Source organism: Vipera berus (assembly GCF_964194415.1).
Source record: "Vipera berus genome assembly, chromosome: 7".
NCBI lineage: Eukaryota > Metazoa > Chordata > Lepidosauria > Squamata > Viperidae > Vipera > Vipera berus.
Genome location: NC_138209.1, coordinates 7,029,482 through 7,046,832, shown reverse-complemented (window position 1 = coordinate 7,046,832; position 17,351 = coordinate 7,029,482). Strand labels below are relative to the sequence as shown.

The 17,351-nt window shown below is 45.1% G+C and overlaps 1 protein-coding gene across 4 annotated transcripts in view; it reads left to right on the top strand.

The window, feature by feature from the left end:
- The window catches only part of SLC4A4 (solute carrier family 4 member 4), a 212,282-nt gene that overhangs the window by 156,665 nt on the left and 38,266 nt on the right, over positions 1-17,351 (top strand). For all 4 annotated transcript variants that reach the window (XM_081332175.1, XM_081332173.1, XM_081332174.1 and 1 more), the window contains 3 exons: positions 6,321-6,454; positions 7,379-7,650; positions 13,410-13,468. In XM_081332175.1, coding sequence (XP_081188301.1) covers positions 6,321-6,454; positions 7,379-7,650; positions 13,410-13,468 — 465 coding nt within the window. The remainder of the gene's footprint in view (positions 1-6,320; positions 6,455-7,378; positions 7,651-13,409; positions 13,469-17,351) is intronic.

Below are 17,351 nucleotides of genomic sequence, written 5' to 3'. Positions count from 1 at the left end.
ACATAAGTGGGTTTTGGGTTGCAGTTTGGGCACTTGTTCTCTAAAAGGTTCGCCATCACTGGAATAGGCCAACACCGCTTTCTTCGAAGCCTCGTCACACACCGCCAGGGGCTGCAGTGGCTCATGGGGCTAGGATCTTCCGAGTCAGAAGATCGTCGAACGGTTGACTGCTTGGCGGTTTGAAACCCAAGAATCCGGGCCACATGACAGAAAGAGCTCCTCTCGGTTTCTCCCAGCTCCTGCCAACTGAGCAGTTCGAAAGCATGCAAATGCGAGTAGACAAATAGGTACCACCTTGGTGTGGAAAAATAACAGGGACACAAAAGGAGCTTCCCCGCAGAGTCCCCTGGGGGATATTTGTTAAGTCCTATGGAATCAGCTCCCCCCTGAGCTTCGGATGACCCAAGATCTCCGGTCCTTTCGCCGCGGCCTCAAAACACTCCTTTTCCACCTGGCTGACCTGGACTGACAGGCATTTTAATTATGTTTACAATTTTTAATTTATTTTTAATTTTTAATTTTAATTTATTGCACAGATGACTTTAATTTTCATTTTATCTTAATTTCTGTTATATGTTATTGTTGTTAGCCGCCCTGAGTCCTTCGGGAGATAGGGCAGGATATAAGTCCCATTAATAAATAAAATAAATAAATAAATAAATAAATAAATAAACGTGAGTGGACATTCCAGCCAAGAAATCGACCGGTGCAAGAGATAATAAACTAGAGAATGTCGTATTTTGATGTCAGATGTCATGGCCAGAGAACATTAATATTTTAAGAGAAGGAAAGGAGACTTTTGGTAGTGAAATGAATCTTTGTTTCTATGAAGCTCAGTTTCACAGCTGGTGCAAAGACATAGCTTTGACGTTTAACCAAACATAGAAGATGTTGAGAAGTTCCTTTTCCTGTCAGCGTTATGACTAGGACAAGATTCTTCCCAGCAAATTGCGTTTTATCTTCTGGATTTCCCATCTCCAAATTTATCATTCCCCACCCTTTTTTTTTACCCATTGAGGTGCTATTTCTTTCTCTTTTTTCCTCTCCTCCTCCCTATCTGTCTGGCTATATTTTCATGGCACACTTGATAAGGTCAGGGATTAATTTAACCTTTGCACAACAAGCCACTTTTGATCAGTTTAACATGTTATGAAAACCCAGCCTCTGCAAAGCCCACAGACTAATTCAGTCACCCAAAATAAATTAATTGTTCTTTCTCTCACGCTCTTTACTTGACCTAGAATCACAGGCTGGGTGAGGAATTCTGGGAGTTGAAGTCCACAAGTCTTAAAAGTTGCCAAGTTTGAAGACCCCTGCTCTAAGACAATCAGATGTTAGCTTACAGTGACCATATTTCTTCAATATAAAATGGAATGTACAGAAAGTGACACTATAAATTTCATATAGGTTGATAATTGTACAGTACTGGGTGACATACCTCATTAGTGTGCAAGCTTTTGTTCTAGATATGGAAGTTGTGTTATGTTTGTTAAATAGCGGGTTCTCTGGTGCAGGAATGAAGATGCGGAACAGAGTACAGGGTAACTCATTGTTTATTTCGTGCTGGAACTGTACTAGGGAAATGGCTGCAACTAGCCGCAATATATAGTCTAGCCCAGGCATGTCAAACTTGCGACGTCACGTGATGTTGCGCGACGTATCGGAACCATTGCCGAAAATGGGATGGGTGCGGTTTCTCCGTGACGCTCCGGCCCACGGGCCGGCAGTTTGACACCCCTGGTCTAGCCCCTAGGCGGCAGCCAATAGGTTTGAATCAACCTTTGAGTGTACGCTCCATGATTCCCTGAAAAATACCCAGTGCAACACTGACTCCAAACTGTAAGCGTTTAACTTTGAAAGCCCCCCTGTGAGTCACAATCGTTTGAGCTGCCGCTGTGGCCTCATCAACCGGCATTTGCTGGTAGGCCTGTGCTAAATCAAGTTTAGCAAAAATAGTACCCCCTTGCAGTGAGGCTAAAATGTGGTTGACCACTGGGACCGGTAAGCGTGTTGCTTGAGGGCTTTATTTAGAGTGCATTTATAGTCAGCACAAATGCGAACTTCCCCTTTGGCTTTAAGTGGAGTGACTGTAACACACCCTGTTCTACAAGCTTATCAATTTCAGAATCAATTTTATGTTTTAAGGCAAAGGGGACACTACAAGGCTTAACCCTGATTGGAACTACGTTGGGATCAAGCTTAAATGAGATAGTTGGGCCTGTGTATGTTCCAAGGGTTGAATCAAAAACATCCGCGTATTCCTTGCATACTGACGCGAGGTCTGTAGTTTGTGTCCGGTTTATGCCAGTAATCTGAATACCTAAGGCATCAAACCAATCGAGTCCAATGAGACTCGTTCTCTGGCCCCCTACTACTATTACATCCAAGTGCCCCAAGCTTCTCCCTTAACTTTAATGTGAGCGTTTTGAAAATCTGTTAGGATTATATCTGAGGGCCTTAGTTTGGCCCAATTGTTACTGCGCCTACACACAAAGTTAAAAGTGTCTTGAGAAATGATTGAGACTGCAGAGCCAGAGTCCAATTCCTTCTTACATGGAATTCCTTGTAGCTCTACCATGAGCTTAAGTTTGGGTTTGAGGGGGCGTTGAGCCCCGGTGCGGCATACGCTTCTACGGCTTCTGAAAAATCCCACACTAACTGGACCCTGGCCCCAGTACCTCTCCTAGTCGGTTCTTCTGACTGGTGTTTGGGTGGCTGGTCTCTCTGGCGGGCTCTGCAAACCACCACAATGTGGCCTGTCCTTCCACAAGCTCTACACGTGGCCGAGCGAAATCTGCAGTTGGCACGAAAATGGTTCTCAGCTAAATCAAAGGTAGCTGGGCCACACACGCAGAGTAGCGTTGCGGCCTTCAGTTCTTCTTCTGCGATCTGATTGGCTCTGTGGTAGTTTTCTACTTGCCATAGATATGATGGCCATTCCTCCGGGTGTTTCACGTCGAATTCTCGCAGTTTGCCAACCTTCGGCATTCTTTCTTGCTGGTTCCTGCATTCTTCCGGATCCTGCTTCAGGCCAAGGTCGCTAGCATAGTTGCTAGCCAACCTTGAGAGGGGGGGGGGATGCCTCTTCCCTCCGGCTTGTGCTGCCTTTCCCTTGAAGACTTCAGCTCTTTATTCGGTGAAGCAGGATCCCATCCTCGTTGCCACTGTTAAATAGCGGATTCTTTGGCGCAGGAATGAAGACGCGGAACAGAGTACAGGGTAACTCGTTTATTTCGTGCTGGAACTGTACTAGGGAAATGGCTGCAACTAGCCACAATATATAGTCTAGCCCCTAGGCGGCAGCCAATAGGTTTGAATCAACCATTGCCGCCTGGAGATAGCCAATTGCAGCACAGGAGACTTGTAGTCTGGGTTGCTGGAGAGCCGTTAGCTGCTCCAGGAACCCACGTGGTGTTTCACAAGAGCCCAGTACATAACGATGTTCAACCACCACATGGTTAGAGCTTGGATTTTACAGAGAGAAACATGCAAAGGAAATTATGCAAATACGTTTCCATATAGAAGTCTAAAGCAGATTCAGACATACATACACAATCAAGAAATACTGTTGTTGTCTTGCTTGGAGTAGCCTGTGCACATGTTAAGTGTCTCCTCACTGGAGAACAAACTGTTGTTCATTATTATTTATACTTAGTGCAACAACACAGTCCCACTAAATCAGGGCTCTTCAAACTTGGTCCTTTTATGACTTGTGGACTTCAACTCCCAGAATTCCTCAGCCAGCGTGCCTGGCTGAGGAATTCTGGGAGTTGAAGTCCACAAGTCATAAAAGGGCCAAGTTTGAAGACCCCTGCACTAACTAAATCCTATGATGTACTATTTTTTATCTCTGCAAATAGGAAAGTCTGTGCTGAGAAGCATTGTTACCGTTCTTGGTATTTCATTGTTTATGTTCTAATTAAGTTCAGATGGCCATTGGTTCAGAAGGACCTGGGGTACAAAACCTGTTATTGCTTGTCCAGTGAGGGTGGAGAGGATGTTCAGTAGTGATACAAATAATTTTGGCTTTTGGAGATGGCTTTAATCAAGATTAATGCTTCTAAGAAAATCGGCTTCTTTCTGAGTATGTTAAATAGTTTGAAACAGAGTGCTAGATTTATCTCTTTATTTATAGACAGAGTCCAGTCCTGAGTTTTGATGTAAATGCCCCGGAGGCTATTGAATAAACACAATAAATATGAGTCATAAAAGTCAAAAATAAACACAAGGATAAAAATAGTGGAAAGAAACAATAAAAAGAGCAGCTTTCAAGAAGGAAATTAAAGCAGCATTCACGCTTTAAGGAGACAGGGTTATTTTTTTTGGCTGGGTTCCTACAAAGAAGTGGGCAAACATATTCTCAACATGTGGACGTCACTACGGAGAATACAGGGAGTCCTTGACTTATGACCACCACTGAGTGTGAAATTTCTGTTGCTAACCAAGACAGTTGCTAAGTGAATATTGCCCCATTTTTACGAACTTTCTTGCCACTGTTGCTAAGTGAATCTCTGCAGTTGTTAAGTTAGTAACATGGTTTTTAAGTGAATCTGGCTTCCCCATTGACTTTGCTTGTCAGAAGGTCGCAAAAGGGGATTCACATGATCCCAGGACACCACAACTGTCATAAATATCAGTTGCCAAGCATCCGAGTTTTGATCACGTGAACATGGGGCTGGTGCAACGGTTGTGATGTGAAAAAACGATCCTAAGTCACTTTTTTTTCAGTGACGTTGTAACTTCAACTGATCACTAAACAAACAGTTGTAAGTTGTAAAGTATATTCTTCATTCTACTCTGCTTCAGAGGTGGGACCGGTGAGTAATTTCCTAAGGAAGTTGGCTCAAAATTGGGCATCGGGGTGAATTTCCTAAAAGCTGCCCGCCCATGGAAAAGACTGTCACACTAAATGGTAAGGAGTTTTTCAACAGAGATCTTCAAACATCATTTAGCAAGAAACCTCTACTGCAGGGGTAGGCAACCTTGGCTCTTTTATGACTCGTGGACTTCAACTCCCAGAATTCCTGAGCCAGCATGACTAGAGAATTCTGGGAATCGAAGTCCCAGACCTGTGAGCATCGCCAAGGTTGAGAAACGCAGGATGAGATCATCTCTCAAATCCTTTCCAGTTCTGTGATTCTAGCATAACAGTCCACTTAAATGCAGAAAGGCACATACAGGCAGTCCTCGGTTTACAACAGTTTGTTTAGCGACCGCTGAAAACCCGATGACCATTTTTCACACTTAGGACCGTTGCAGCATCCATTTACATGGTCACGCGATCTAAATCCAGACGCTTGGCAACTGACTCGTGTTTATGACGGTTGCAGTGTCCCAAGTCAATGGGGAAGCCAGATTCCTTTAACAACGGTGTTACTAACTTAACAACCGCGGTGATTCACTTAAAAACGGTGGCAAGAAAAGTTGTAAAATGGGGCAAGACTCATTGAACAACTGTCTTACTTAGCAACAAAAGTATGGGGCTGAATTGTGACCGAGGACTACCTGCAGTCAAGATTTCAGTTGAGGGATGGATTTTTTTTTTATAGGCAGCCAATTTCCTCTTTTGATGCTGCCCTTGGAGAGTGTAAAAGCTACCGGAGGAACATGAATGTGGGGACCTATAAGGAACCCCGATAAATATTTGTGAGCTCAGCCGACATTTCTTATTGCAATCACCATTAATCAGAAGGATCAGCCAAGGACTTGAAAACGCTTGGAGATTTCAAACTGTAATTCTCTCTCCTGCAAAAGCCATCACTTCTGCTGAAAAGTATTTTGCCGACTGTGAATTAAATGAAGTAATTTAGCTTCCCTATCCAGTTCAATAGGGACGCGGTGGCTCAGTGGGTTAGGACGCCGAGCTTGTCGATCAGAAGGTCGGCAGTTTGGCGGGTCGAATCCCGAGTGCCGCGTAGCAGAGTGAGCGCCTGTTACTCGTCCCGGCTTCTGCCAACCTAGCAGTTCGAAAGCACGTAAAAATGCAAGTAGAAAAATAGGGACCACTCCGGTGGGAAGGTAACAGCGTTCCGTGCGCCTTTGGCGTCTAGTCATGCCGGCCACATGACCACGGAGACGTCCTCGGACAAGCGCTGGCTCTTCGGCTTTGAAACGGAGATGAGCACCGGCCCCTAGAGTCGGAAACGACTAGCATGCACGTGCGGGGGAACCTTTACCTTTACCTTTACCTTATCCAGTTCAATATGTCCGTTGTTTCCCTTCCCCTGCCATTGCAAGTGTAAAGCTGGGTATTTAAAACACTGGAGCTGGAATGTGTTTAATAACATGGTTGTATTTGCTTGTTGTTTTTTTGCTTCTAGGGTGTGTTGGAAAGCTTTCTGGGCACAGCCGTTACAGGAGCAGTTTTCTGTTTGTTCGCTGGCCAGCCACTTACTATTCTGAGCAGCACTGGGCCCGTGTTGGTCTTTGAGCGACTTTTATTTAACTTTAGCAAGTAAGTCCGAAACGAAGAGGTGCTGGTAATAAATCATGGGGGGGGGGGTTCTGATAGAAAAATGTATAGCAACCTCTTCTAGGACTGTCCTCTAAAAATGTTGTCCCACAGTTCCCAGTCAGCCCTTCTGAAGGACCTCACTTCTGGAATGACCAGTTATTCCGAAAATAAATATGCAAGTAGTCCTCAACCTACAGCCACATTGAGCCCCACGTGTCCATTGCTGAGGAAGATAGTTGTTAAGTGAGTTTTGGTCCACTTTACGACCTTTCTTGCCACAGTTGCTAGCAGTGGCTAACTTGGTTGTAAAGCGAATCTAGCTTCCCCATTGGCTTTGCTTGTCAGGAGGTTGCAAAAAGGGATCGCGTGACTCCGGGACACTGCGGCCGTCATAAATACGAGCCAAATGTCTGTGGAGATTCTCAGTCATCCAGGTTGTCCCAAAGGTGCTTTTTCAAGAGGCGACTGGATTTCCTTTGTTTTTCCTTGGAAGACGTTTCCCCTTCTCATCCAAGAAGCTTCTTCAGCCAGAGCTGAAGAGGCTTCTTTGGATGAGAAGGGAAACGTCTTCAAGCAAAAATAAAGGACGTCCAGTTGCCTCTTGAAAAAACCCCTTTGGGATAAATTTGATCACATAACCATGGGGATGCTGCAACATTACCCCGGGACTCAGCGACCGTCGTAAATATGAGCCGGTTGCCAATTTCCAAATTTTGATCCGGTGATCAAGGGGATGTTGCAGTCGTCAGACGTGTGAAAAAACGGCCATAGGTCGCTTTTTCCCCAGTGCCATTGTAAATTCGGTCAGTAAACGAAAGACTGTAAGTCAAGGACTACCTGTATCCCATTTAAACAGGCGTATGCTATTTTCACCCCCTCTTTTATTTTCTTATTTTCGATCTCACTTGGCTTCTTGATTTGCAGAGACAACGGCTTTGATTATCTGGAGTTCCGTCTCTGGATTGGCTTGTGGTCAGCCTTCCTGTGTCTGATCTTGGTTGCTACCGACGCTAGCTTTTTAGTTCAGTACTTCACCCGCTTCACAGAAGAAGGCTTCTCCTCTCTGATCAGCTTCATCTTCATCTATGATGCCTTCAAGAAGATGATCAAACTAGCCGATTATTATCCCATTAATTCCCACTTTAAAGTGAACGATATCACGCTTTATTCCTGTACCTGCGCACCACCAGATCCAGGTAAGGGAGAAAACTTCGTTGCTTTGTTCGAAGGGTGAATTCTTAATAAATCACTATTACGTTGAATTCTAACAAAAGCTGGACTCGCGCTTCCCTGTTTTCAAGTCCCGGGCTGTCATCCCTCCAGACGGAAAGTTTCAGATACCACATTTTCATCCTCATCCCATTAGATGCCATTTGTAGGACCAGGAGGAGTGTGGATTTTGTCCCCAATAGCTAATTGTGGCCTTGAGTGTTTTATTTATTTATTATTTATTTATTTATTAGTTGAATTTGTATACCGCCCTATTCCCGAAGGACTCAGGGCAGTTCACAGGGCAAGTTAAAAACAATACAAAAGAGAGAATAAAATAAAATAAAATTAATACAAACCCACAATTAAGATAACATTAAAAATTTAAATTTAAATTTAAATTTAATTTAATTTAATTAATATAATTTAAAATCCCTCAGTCCAGGCCAGACAATTCAAACAACCAGGTTTTTAAGTCCCGGTGAAACGAGCGAAGGTCGTGGGCAGTCCAAAGCTCCATCGGCAGTTCGTTCCAAAGGGTGGGCGCACTCACAGAGAATGCTCTCCCCCTGGGAATCACCCGCCGGCAGTCTCTAACTGTTCATGGTGAGCTGGGCGCATCCTTACTCCAGCTGGCACCTTCCATCATTTTTAACAAAGGTGGTCTTTCCTTGCTGTACTTGCTTTAATGGAAATAGTTGTCCACTGTTTGAGTCTCTCCAAGCCTCTTGTATAGCAGACATGTCAAACTCATGACATGACATGATGTTGCACGACGTATCGGGACTGTTTTGCCATTGCCGGCAATGGGGCGGGCACGGCTTTCGTGTGACGCGTCCGGCCCCTTGGGCCGGCAGTTTGACACCCCTGTTCTAGAGCAATGTCTTTCAAACTGGCCAACTTCAAGAAGGGTAGATTTCAGCTTCCAGAATTCTCCAGCCACCCGGGGAATCTGCACATCAATTGAAATTTCGAATATGCTGTCCTAGAATCACAGGATTTGAAAGGTTATTAGAACAGTCGTTTTTCAACCTTGGCAAACTCGTACGATGTGTGAATTTCAGCTACCAGAATTCCCCAGCTAGCATGGGATAAGTTCCCAATTTTGAAAAAAAACCCCACTATTCTAGATTATTCCTGAAGTGGGAAGGATCAACCCCACAGTCACATTGATGATGTTACCTAGTTGGGTCATAAAACGTTTGCAAGCAAACCATCTCAGAGAAAACCAAGAACTCCACAGTTCAACCCTGAGTTATAGGGTAGATATTTTTTTCAAGTGGAGGATCAACTGTTTCAACCTTCTGTTACTTTTTTTTGCGGGCGGGGTGGGGGGAATGTAACGGCTTAAGATAACCATTCACCCCTTAACCACCATTTTCTGATGATTGTTATTCCCCTCTGGGATATTTAAATGGGCAAAGTGAAATCTTTGTACCCCCGAGAAATGGGCTGTACATTTTGGCACCAACCACTACAGTGATGTCAGTGTTTCTTAGTCACACACCTGTGGCCTGGAATAAACTGGGATTCCCACACAGAAGTGGGAGTCAAGCTATTCTCCAAAGTACCAGAAGGCCGGACAAGAAGCAACGGATGGAAACTAGTCAAGGAGAGAAGCAACCTAGAACTAAGGAGAAATTTCCTGGCAGTTAGAACAATTAACCAGTGGAACAGCCTGCCTCCAGAAGCGGTGAATGCTCCAACACTAGGTTTTTTAAGAAGAGACTGGACAGCCATTTGTCTGAAATGGGTATAGGTTCTCCTGCTTGAACAGGGGGCTGGACTAGAAGACCTCCAAGGTCCCTTCCAGCTCTATTCTATTCTATTCTAAATTCTAAAACTGTCTAAAATAAGCTATGGAGCTCTTGTAAGAAAATTGCTGTTTAATGTCTCACGGTAGAGACTTAGGATTGAGATAGTGTTAATTCAGAGGCCGTGATTGGATGAACAGTTTGGGGGTCTCTGCTGAGGAAAAAAAAAGGTGGCTGGGGATTGTGGGAGTTGAAGTCGTAGAAATCCAGAGGACACCTGTGGTCACCAGCATATCCGTAAAATATTTATAATTTTAAAAATCCACAGGTGAAGATGGCATAGAAGAATGCTTCTTCTCAGGATTAAAACGAATCTTACGGTTAAAAAAAATAGGACTACAAAAAAGCAAAATTTAAATAACGTTGCACAGGTGATCCGATGATTGCTGTTAAGTGGAAGTGAGTCAGATTTTGGCACAGGTAAAACAAGCTTGAGTATCTGGTGTCCTGCCAAAAAGTAAGATGAGCTGGTGTCCTCTCCTGAACCTTACCTGTTTGCCCAAGTTGACCTTGGCTGGATGCTTTTCAATTATGCTGTCAAGCTGCAAAGAATAACTATGCTGTGGCATCCATTACTGCTTCTTAGCTTGCCTACAAATTCGGGGGCGGGGGGGGGAGAAGAGGGGAGGAAAGAATGAAATGCAGGCTTCAGATATCGGACTGCCAAGCTGTGAGAACTAAGGTCGCTCAAAAGTTGTTTACTAAGAACTGAAACACACTCTCATACTTCTCTGATGCTTCATTGGACAATGTGACCCGCACTATTTGGGGGTTGTTGTTGTTAGTTGCGAAGTCGTGTCCGACCCATCGCGACCCTATGGACAGTGTTCCTCCAGGCCTTCCTGTCCTCTACCATATTCTGGAGTCAATTTAAGCTCACGCCTACTGCTTCAGTGACTCCATCCAGCCACCTCCTTCTCTGTCGTCCCCTTCTTCTCTTGCCCTCAACCTTTCCCAGCATTAGGCTCTTCTCCAGTGAGTCCTTCCTTCTCATTAGGTGGCCAAAGGATTTGAGTTTTAGCTTCAGGATCTGGCCTTCTAAAGAGCAGTTAGGGTTGATCTCCTCTAGGACTGACCGGTTTGATCGCCTTGCAGTCCAAGGGACTCGCAGGAGTCTTCTCCAGCACCAGAGTTCAAAGGCCTCAATTCTTTGGCGCTCAGCCTTTCTTATGGTCCAACTTTCACTGCCATACATTGCAACTGGGAAGACCATAGCCTTGACTATACACACTTTTGTGGACAGGGTGATGTCTCTGCTTTTTAGTGTGCTGTCTAGATTTGCCATGGCTTTCCTCCCCAGGAGCAAGCGTCTTTTAATTTCTTGGCTACAGTCCCCGTCTGCAGTGATCTTGGAGCCCAGGAAAATAAAATCAGTCACTACCTCCATTTCTTCCCCATCTATTTGCCAGGAATTGAGAGGGCTGGATGCCATGGTCTCGGTTTTCTTAATGTTAAGTTTCAATTTCTTCCTTTACTCAGTGCTGAGTTCTTTTTTTTTATACTCCATGTCAGCGGTTTGGCTGTGGAAATCAGAAGAGTTTCAAATTCCGCCAGTTTGTTCCCTTTTTGTCACGCTTCACAGCAGGGTTTTGTTTTTTTTGTATTTTTTGAGCTCCCTTACACAACGCACACACGTGGCTGGCACCTGTATCCCAGTAAGTAGCCTGACTGCTCTTTTGACAGATGTTGCAAACAGATCCGGAGACTCTCCCGCTGAAAAGAAACACCGGCTCCACCACCGTGGAGTTGCCAGATGTTCTGTTGGGATTGCTGTGCCTCCTGCTGTTCATTAGTCCACAATGATTAACCGTGGTTTGTGGCTGGGCGGTAAGAGAGGAGCTGGTTTAGCTGCCTCTAAAGAAAAGATTTGCAGCCTTCAGGTTTTTTCCTGCGAATTTACTGTCGAGGTCCCCCAAGGATGGGGCAGACTTTGAAAAGCCGCTGCCTTAAAGACAGTGCAGAAAGGAGCAATGCCGCAGTTTGTTTTGTTGACCGGGTTAAGGAAAATTTGGCTTCCTCTCCACCGCAGCAGCGGCCGGGGCAAGGAGGAGATTCTTTCCTCCGTCCCTTCTTTCTTCGTTTCCTGTGTGTGGAAACTGAGAAGGACTTTCAGATCGACAGGCTGAGTTAGCTCCTGTCTGTAAAGCGTGGGGGGATCTGGGCTGTAGAAGTGTTCTGCTTTTCCCTTTGTTTTAGAGGCAAAATCTTATTGCGTGGTGCAAAAGTGAGCAAGACAGGGTGGGAATAAAAATGCCCCAATCCTTTAAATATCCCTCCCTCCCTCCCTCCCTCCCTCCCTCCTTCCTTCCTTCCTTTCTTCCTTCCTCCTTCCTTCCTTCCCTTTCCCTTCCCTTCCCTTCCCTTCCCTTCCCTCCCTCCCTTCCTTCTTTCCCTTCCCTTCCCCTTCCTCCCTTCCTTCCCTTTCCCTTCCCTTCCCCTCCCTCCCTCCCTCCCTTCCTTCTTTCCCTTCCCTTCACCTTCCTTCCCTTTCCTTTCCCTTCCCTTCCCCTCCCTCCCTCCCTCCCTCCCTCCCTTCTTTCCCTTCCCTTCCCTTCCCCTCCCTCCCTCCCTCCCTCCCTCCCTCCCTTCTTTCCCTTCCCTTCCCTTCCCCTCCCTCCCTCCCTCCCTCCCTTCCTTCCTTCTTTCCCTTCCCTTCCCTTCCCTTCCTCTCTCCCTCCCACCCTTCCTCTCTTCCTTCTTTCCCTTCCCTTCCCCTCCCTCCCTCTCTCTCTCCCTCCCTTCCTTCTTTCCCTTCCCTTCCCTTCCCTTCCCTTCCCCTTCCTCCCTCTCCCTCCCTCCCTTCCTTCTTTCCCTTCCCTTCCCTTCCCTTCCCCTCCCTCCCTCTCTCCCTCCCTCCCTTCCTTCCTTCTTTCCCTTCCCTTCCCTTCCCTTCCCTTCCCTTCCCTTCCTTCTTTCCCTTTCCCTTCCCTTCCCCCTCCCTACCTCCCCTTCTTTTTTTGCCCTTCTCCTTTTTTCCCTTCTGTTATTACTATAGCGTGTAAATTGTAAGATTTTCGGGTCTGTTTCTAAAATTGTCCTTCCCAATCAAATACATTTTGGGTGCCACTAGACTGCAGTGTCCGAAATTTCCAGCTCCTGTGTAATTTCCCAGTAATTGATATCTTGAGGGGGGAAAAAATACCCCATCATATGCATAGACCTAAGATGAAGTTAAAAAAAAAGAAATAAATAGTTTTTCAACAATTGGAATAAACACTGAAAAATGCTTTTGCTTTCTCTCTAGCAGGGGGGGGGGGTCTGCAACTTTGACAACTTTAAGACTTGTGGAATTCAGCTCCCGGAATTCCTTCAGCTCCTCTGGGAGCTGAAGTCCACAACGCTGCAATTTAGGGTCCACAGCGCTGCCGTTTAGGGTTCAATCTTTTCTGAAACACTTGTGGGGCCGAGAGACGCTACTTTTGAACTCAGAGAAAGAGGAAATGCCACCCCATTTTCTTAATTGGAAGCTGATCCATTTGTTCACCCCATTTAATCCACGTATAAGGAAAGGATAACACAGCATAACATTTAACAGTGCAGCTTTTCAGCGTGGATAAAAACGCACTTTGATCTCCGGGGATGATGTAAGAATTCTAATGACGAAGTTACACTGGGAAGTATTGTCACCCAATTGTCATTCATGCATCGACGTAATTTGAGGCAATTAGGGTTTTGTTTTGTTTTTGGTTTTTTAAATTTTTCCCACGGTGAATGGTTAAGACCCACAAGTTATGGAATAATAACTTCTTTTTACTGTATATGTAATTCAGGATCCTCATTGGAGCTGCTGATTACTTGCAGCCTAAGAGGATTATAAGGCTTAACTGGATTTTAATTTTAGGGAGGGATTGTGAGATTCATTTTAATTGCAACCCTCCTTCATTAGTTTTACAGGGGTATGTTGAAAGTGTTTCATTTCTTTCTTCTTTCAGTGAATAGTTCGTTAATCAACGAGACAGTCACATCCATACCGGCTTGGCCTGTGGAAATGGTAAGCAGAAATAAGGTTATAATACTTGAAATAATTATGCACAGTGCAACTATACTGCTTCCTTTTAATGCAGTCTCATTCCTGTTTTATTTTGCCTTAATTTTGGAGTTGAATTAGCACCTGTTTATTAGGACGCTGAGCTTGTCGATCAGAAGGTCGGCAGTTTGGCAGGTCGAATCCCGAGTGCCGCGTAACAGAGTGAGCGCCGGTTTCTTGTCCCAGCTTCTGCCAACCTAGCAGTTCGAAAGCACGTCAAAATGCAAGTAGAAAAATAGGGACCACTACGGTGGGAAGGTAACAGCGTTCCATGCACCTTTGGCGTCTAGTCATGCCGGCCACATGACCACAGAGACGTCCTCGGACAAGCGCTGGCTCTTCAGCTTTGAAACGGAGATGAGCACCGGCCCCTAGAGTTGGAAACGACTAGCACGCATGTGCGGGGGAACCTTTACCTTTACCTTTATTAGGATTACTGTATTTTAAACAAAATCACAGTACAAAGTCACCATTTTTGCACACAGCTCGGCTGCGTACATGTTTATTCAGCAGTAGATCCCACTGGGTTCTTTGGGATTTATTTCTAGGCTGGTAGGTGTAATAGTTGTAACTTTTTCCTCATAGCTATCAACCACCCTTTTTGTAAATGCAGCAAAAGAAACTCCTGGGACATCATCTTACCAAGAGCATTACTTTACTATCCCTAATCTCTACCCATACTGACAGCATCAATTTGATTGGCGCAAATACAAGGATCATTGGCCACGCTGCCACCCATCACGCTCACAAGTTCATCGAAGTCTGGCACCCCACAAGCAAGTCCATCGACAGACACACTGACCTACAACCAGCCTGCAAATGCCTCAGGATCCAAATCAACCGCAAAAGGCAGTGTTAGTCTGAACAGCCCACCTCCTGGGACAATATTTTTAACTTCATTAAACAACATCTGCCTAACCCAGGTCCTGGAAAGGACTCGATAGATGGACACAAAACGCCAAACCCAGTCTGAACATAATAATAATAACAATAATAATAATAATAACAATAATAATTTGAAAAAAAACAAAAAGTTGGAAGGGACCTTGGAGGTCATCTAGTCAAACCCCCTGCTCAGGCAGGAAACCCTATACCCATTTCAGACAAATGGCTGTTCAGTCTCTTCTTAAAAACTTCCAGTGTTGGAGCATTCACAGCTTCTGGAGGCAGGTAGTTCCACTGGTTAATTATTCTAACTGTCAGGAAGTTTCTCCTTAGTTCTAGGTTGCTTCTCTCCTTGATGAGTTTCCATCCGTTGCTTCTTGTCCTGCCTTCAGGTGCTCTGGAGAATAGCTTTACTCCCTCTTCTTTGGGGCAGGCCCTGAGATATTGGATCACTGCTATCATGTCCCCCCTCGCCCTTCTCTTCATTAAGCTACACATATCCAATTCCAGCAACCGTTCCTAACATGTTTTAGTCTCCAGTCCCTTAATCATCTTTGTTGCTCTTCTCTGCACTCTTTCTAGAGTCTCAACATCTTTTTTACATTGTGGTGACCAAAACTGGATGCAGTATTCCAAGTGTGGCCTTACCAAGGCATTGTAAAGTGGTATTAGTACTTCACGTGATCTTGATTCTGTCCCTCTGTTAATGTAGCCTAGCACTGTGTTGGCTTTTTTGGCAGCTGCAGCACACGGCTGGCTCATATCTGGCTGACATTGTGACGAACCATAACTTAAATAGTAATTAACAATTGGCTACAGCAGTTTTTAAAACCAAATTTGGCCACATTCAAAAAAAAAATCCAAACTGTCGGTTGATCTGGGAAACTATACATAAATCAAGTACAGGTAGTCCTCAACTTAGGACCACAATTGAGCCCAAAACTTCTGTTCATACAGTTTACGACCTTTCTTGCTACAGTTGTTAAGTGAGTCACCACAGTTGTTACCGTCAGGAACACGGTTATTAAGTGAATCTGTCTTCCCCATTGACTTTGCTTGTCAGAAGGTCGCAACAGGCGAACATGTGACCCTGGGACATGGCAACCTACAAATACATGCCAGTTGCCAGGTGTCCGAATTTTTTGATCACGTGACCATGGGGATGCTGCAACGGCCCCGTAGGTATGAAAAATGGGTCCTAAGTCACTTTTTTCCATTGCTGTTGTAACTTTGAACAATCACTAAGTGAATTGTTGTAAGTCGGAGGCTATTTGCAGCTCGGAAATTTAATGAATGGGGGGATATAAAACATAGCCCTGTGTTTTTTATAAAATCAGCAGTGCAACAGCGCGTGGATCCCAGCCGATGCTCTTCTCACTTCCAAGTGGGAAAAGGAGAACTTTGTTGAGTGAAAACTATGGGTATTTTTGCTCCCTCTGGGTTTTACAGTTATGCCGTGGAGAAGAAAGCTGTGAAAATTGCGGGGGTCAGATGCAAAGGACTTGTGAAGGCTTTTATCACTTTTAGGCTGATAAAAATTCCTCCCAGCTGAATAAGCTGTAACTCAGGGGAGGCGTATCTGTGCATTGAGAAGGTTAAGTTATGTACTCAACTGGTGAGAAAAATTGGATTCTGAGCTGTTAAACGTTGTTTGGCTTAGTTCAGGGGTAGGCAAGCTTGGCTCTTTTATGACTCGTGGACTTCAACTCCCAGAATTCCTGAGCCAGCATGGCTCAGCTTGGAAAATCTCCCTTTCCCCTCAGTGTGGCTGGCTCAGGAATTCTGGGAGTTGAAGTCCACGAGTCATAAAAGAGCCAAGGTTGCCTACCCCTGGCCTAGGCCTAGGCCGTTTTATGACTTGTGGACTTCAACTCCCAGAATTCCTGAGCCTGCATGGCTCAGCTTGGAAACCTCTCCCTTTCCCCTCAGCATGGCCAGCTCAGGAATTCTGGGAGTTGAAGTCCACAAGTCATAAAGCGGTCTAGGCCAGGGGTAGGCAACCTTGGCTCTTTTATGACTCGTGGACTTCAACTCCCAGAATTCCTGAGCCAGCATGGCTCAGCTTGGAAACCTCTCCCTTTCCCCTCAGCATGGATGGCTCAGGAATTCTGGGAGTTGAAGTCCATGAGTCATAAAGTGGCCTAGGCCTAGGCCAGGGGTAGGCAACCTTGGCTCTTTTATGACTCGTGGACTTCAACTCCCAGAATTCCTGAGCCAGCATGGCTCAGCTTGGAAACCTCTCCCTTTCCCCTCAGCATGGCTGTCTACCCCTGGCTTAGTTGAACCAACTAAGTTGAACCAAACTCTTGTATTAAGCCTTCTGTTGGAGTCCTTGAAAAAGCCAGCTGTTCTTAAAAGCAGAATGCAAAACCAAGTCCTCACCTAACTACTCAATTTTAAGTAATTGAGTAGAAAAGCTAAATTAAATAAACACATTAAAATATTACAGGGACCAGCAACAATGAAGGTGTACTGTGCCAGCATTATGGAATGTCCTTACGAGATGTAACTTTACAGGCCACCTGTGTGGTTAGATTTATCTAAGTTACTATAGTCCTGTTTGCTTGATAAAGCCAATCCAGTGAATTCAATTCAGAATACAGCTGGAAGGGACCTTGGAGGTCTTCTAGTCCAACCCCCTGCTCAAGTAGGAGACCCTATACCATTTCAGGCAGGTGGATGTCCAGTGTCTTCTTAAAAACTCCAGTGATGAAGCACCCACAACTTCTGGAGGCAAGCTGTTCCACTGGTTAATTGTCCTCACTGTTAGGAACTTGCTCCTTAATTCCAGGTTGCTTCTTCTCCTTGACCAGTTTCCAACCATTCTTTCTTGTCCTGCCCTCTGGTGCTTTGGAGAACAATTTGACCCCCTCTTCCTTGTGGCAGCCCCTCAAATACTGGAATACTGCTGTCATGTCCCCCCTGTTCCTTCTTTTCTCTAGAGTAGGCATACCCAATTTCT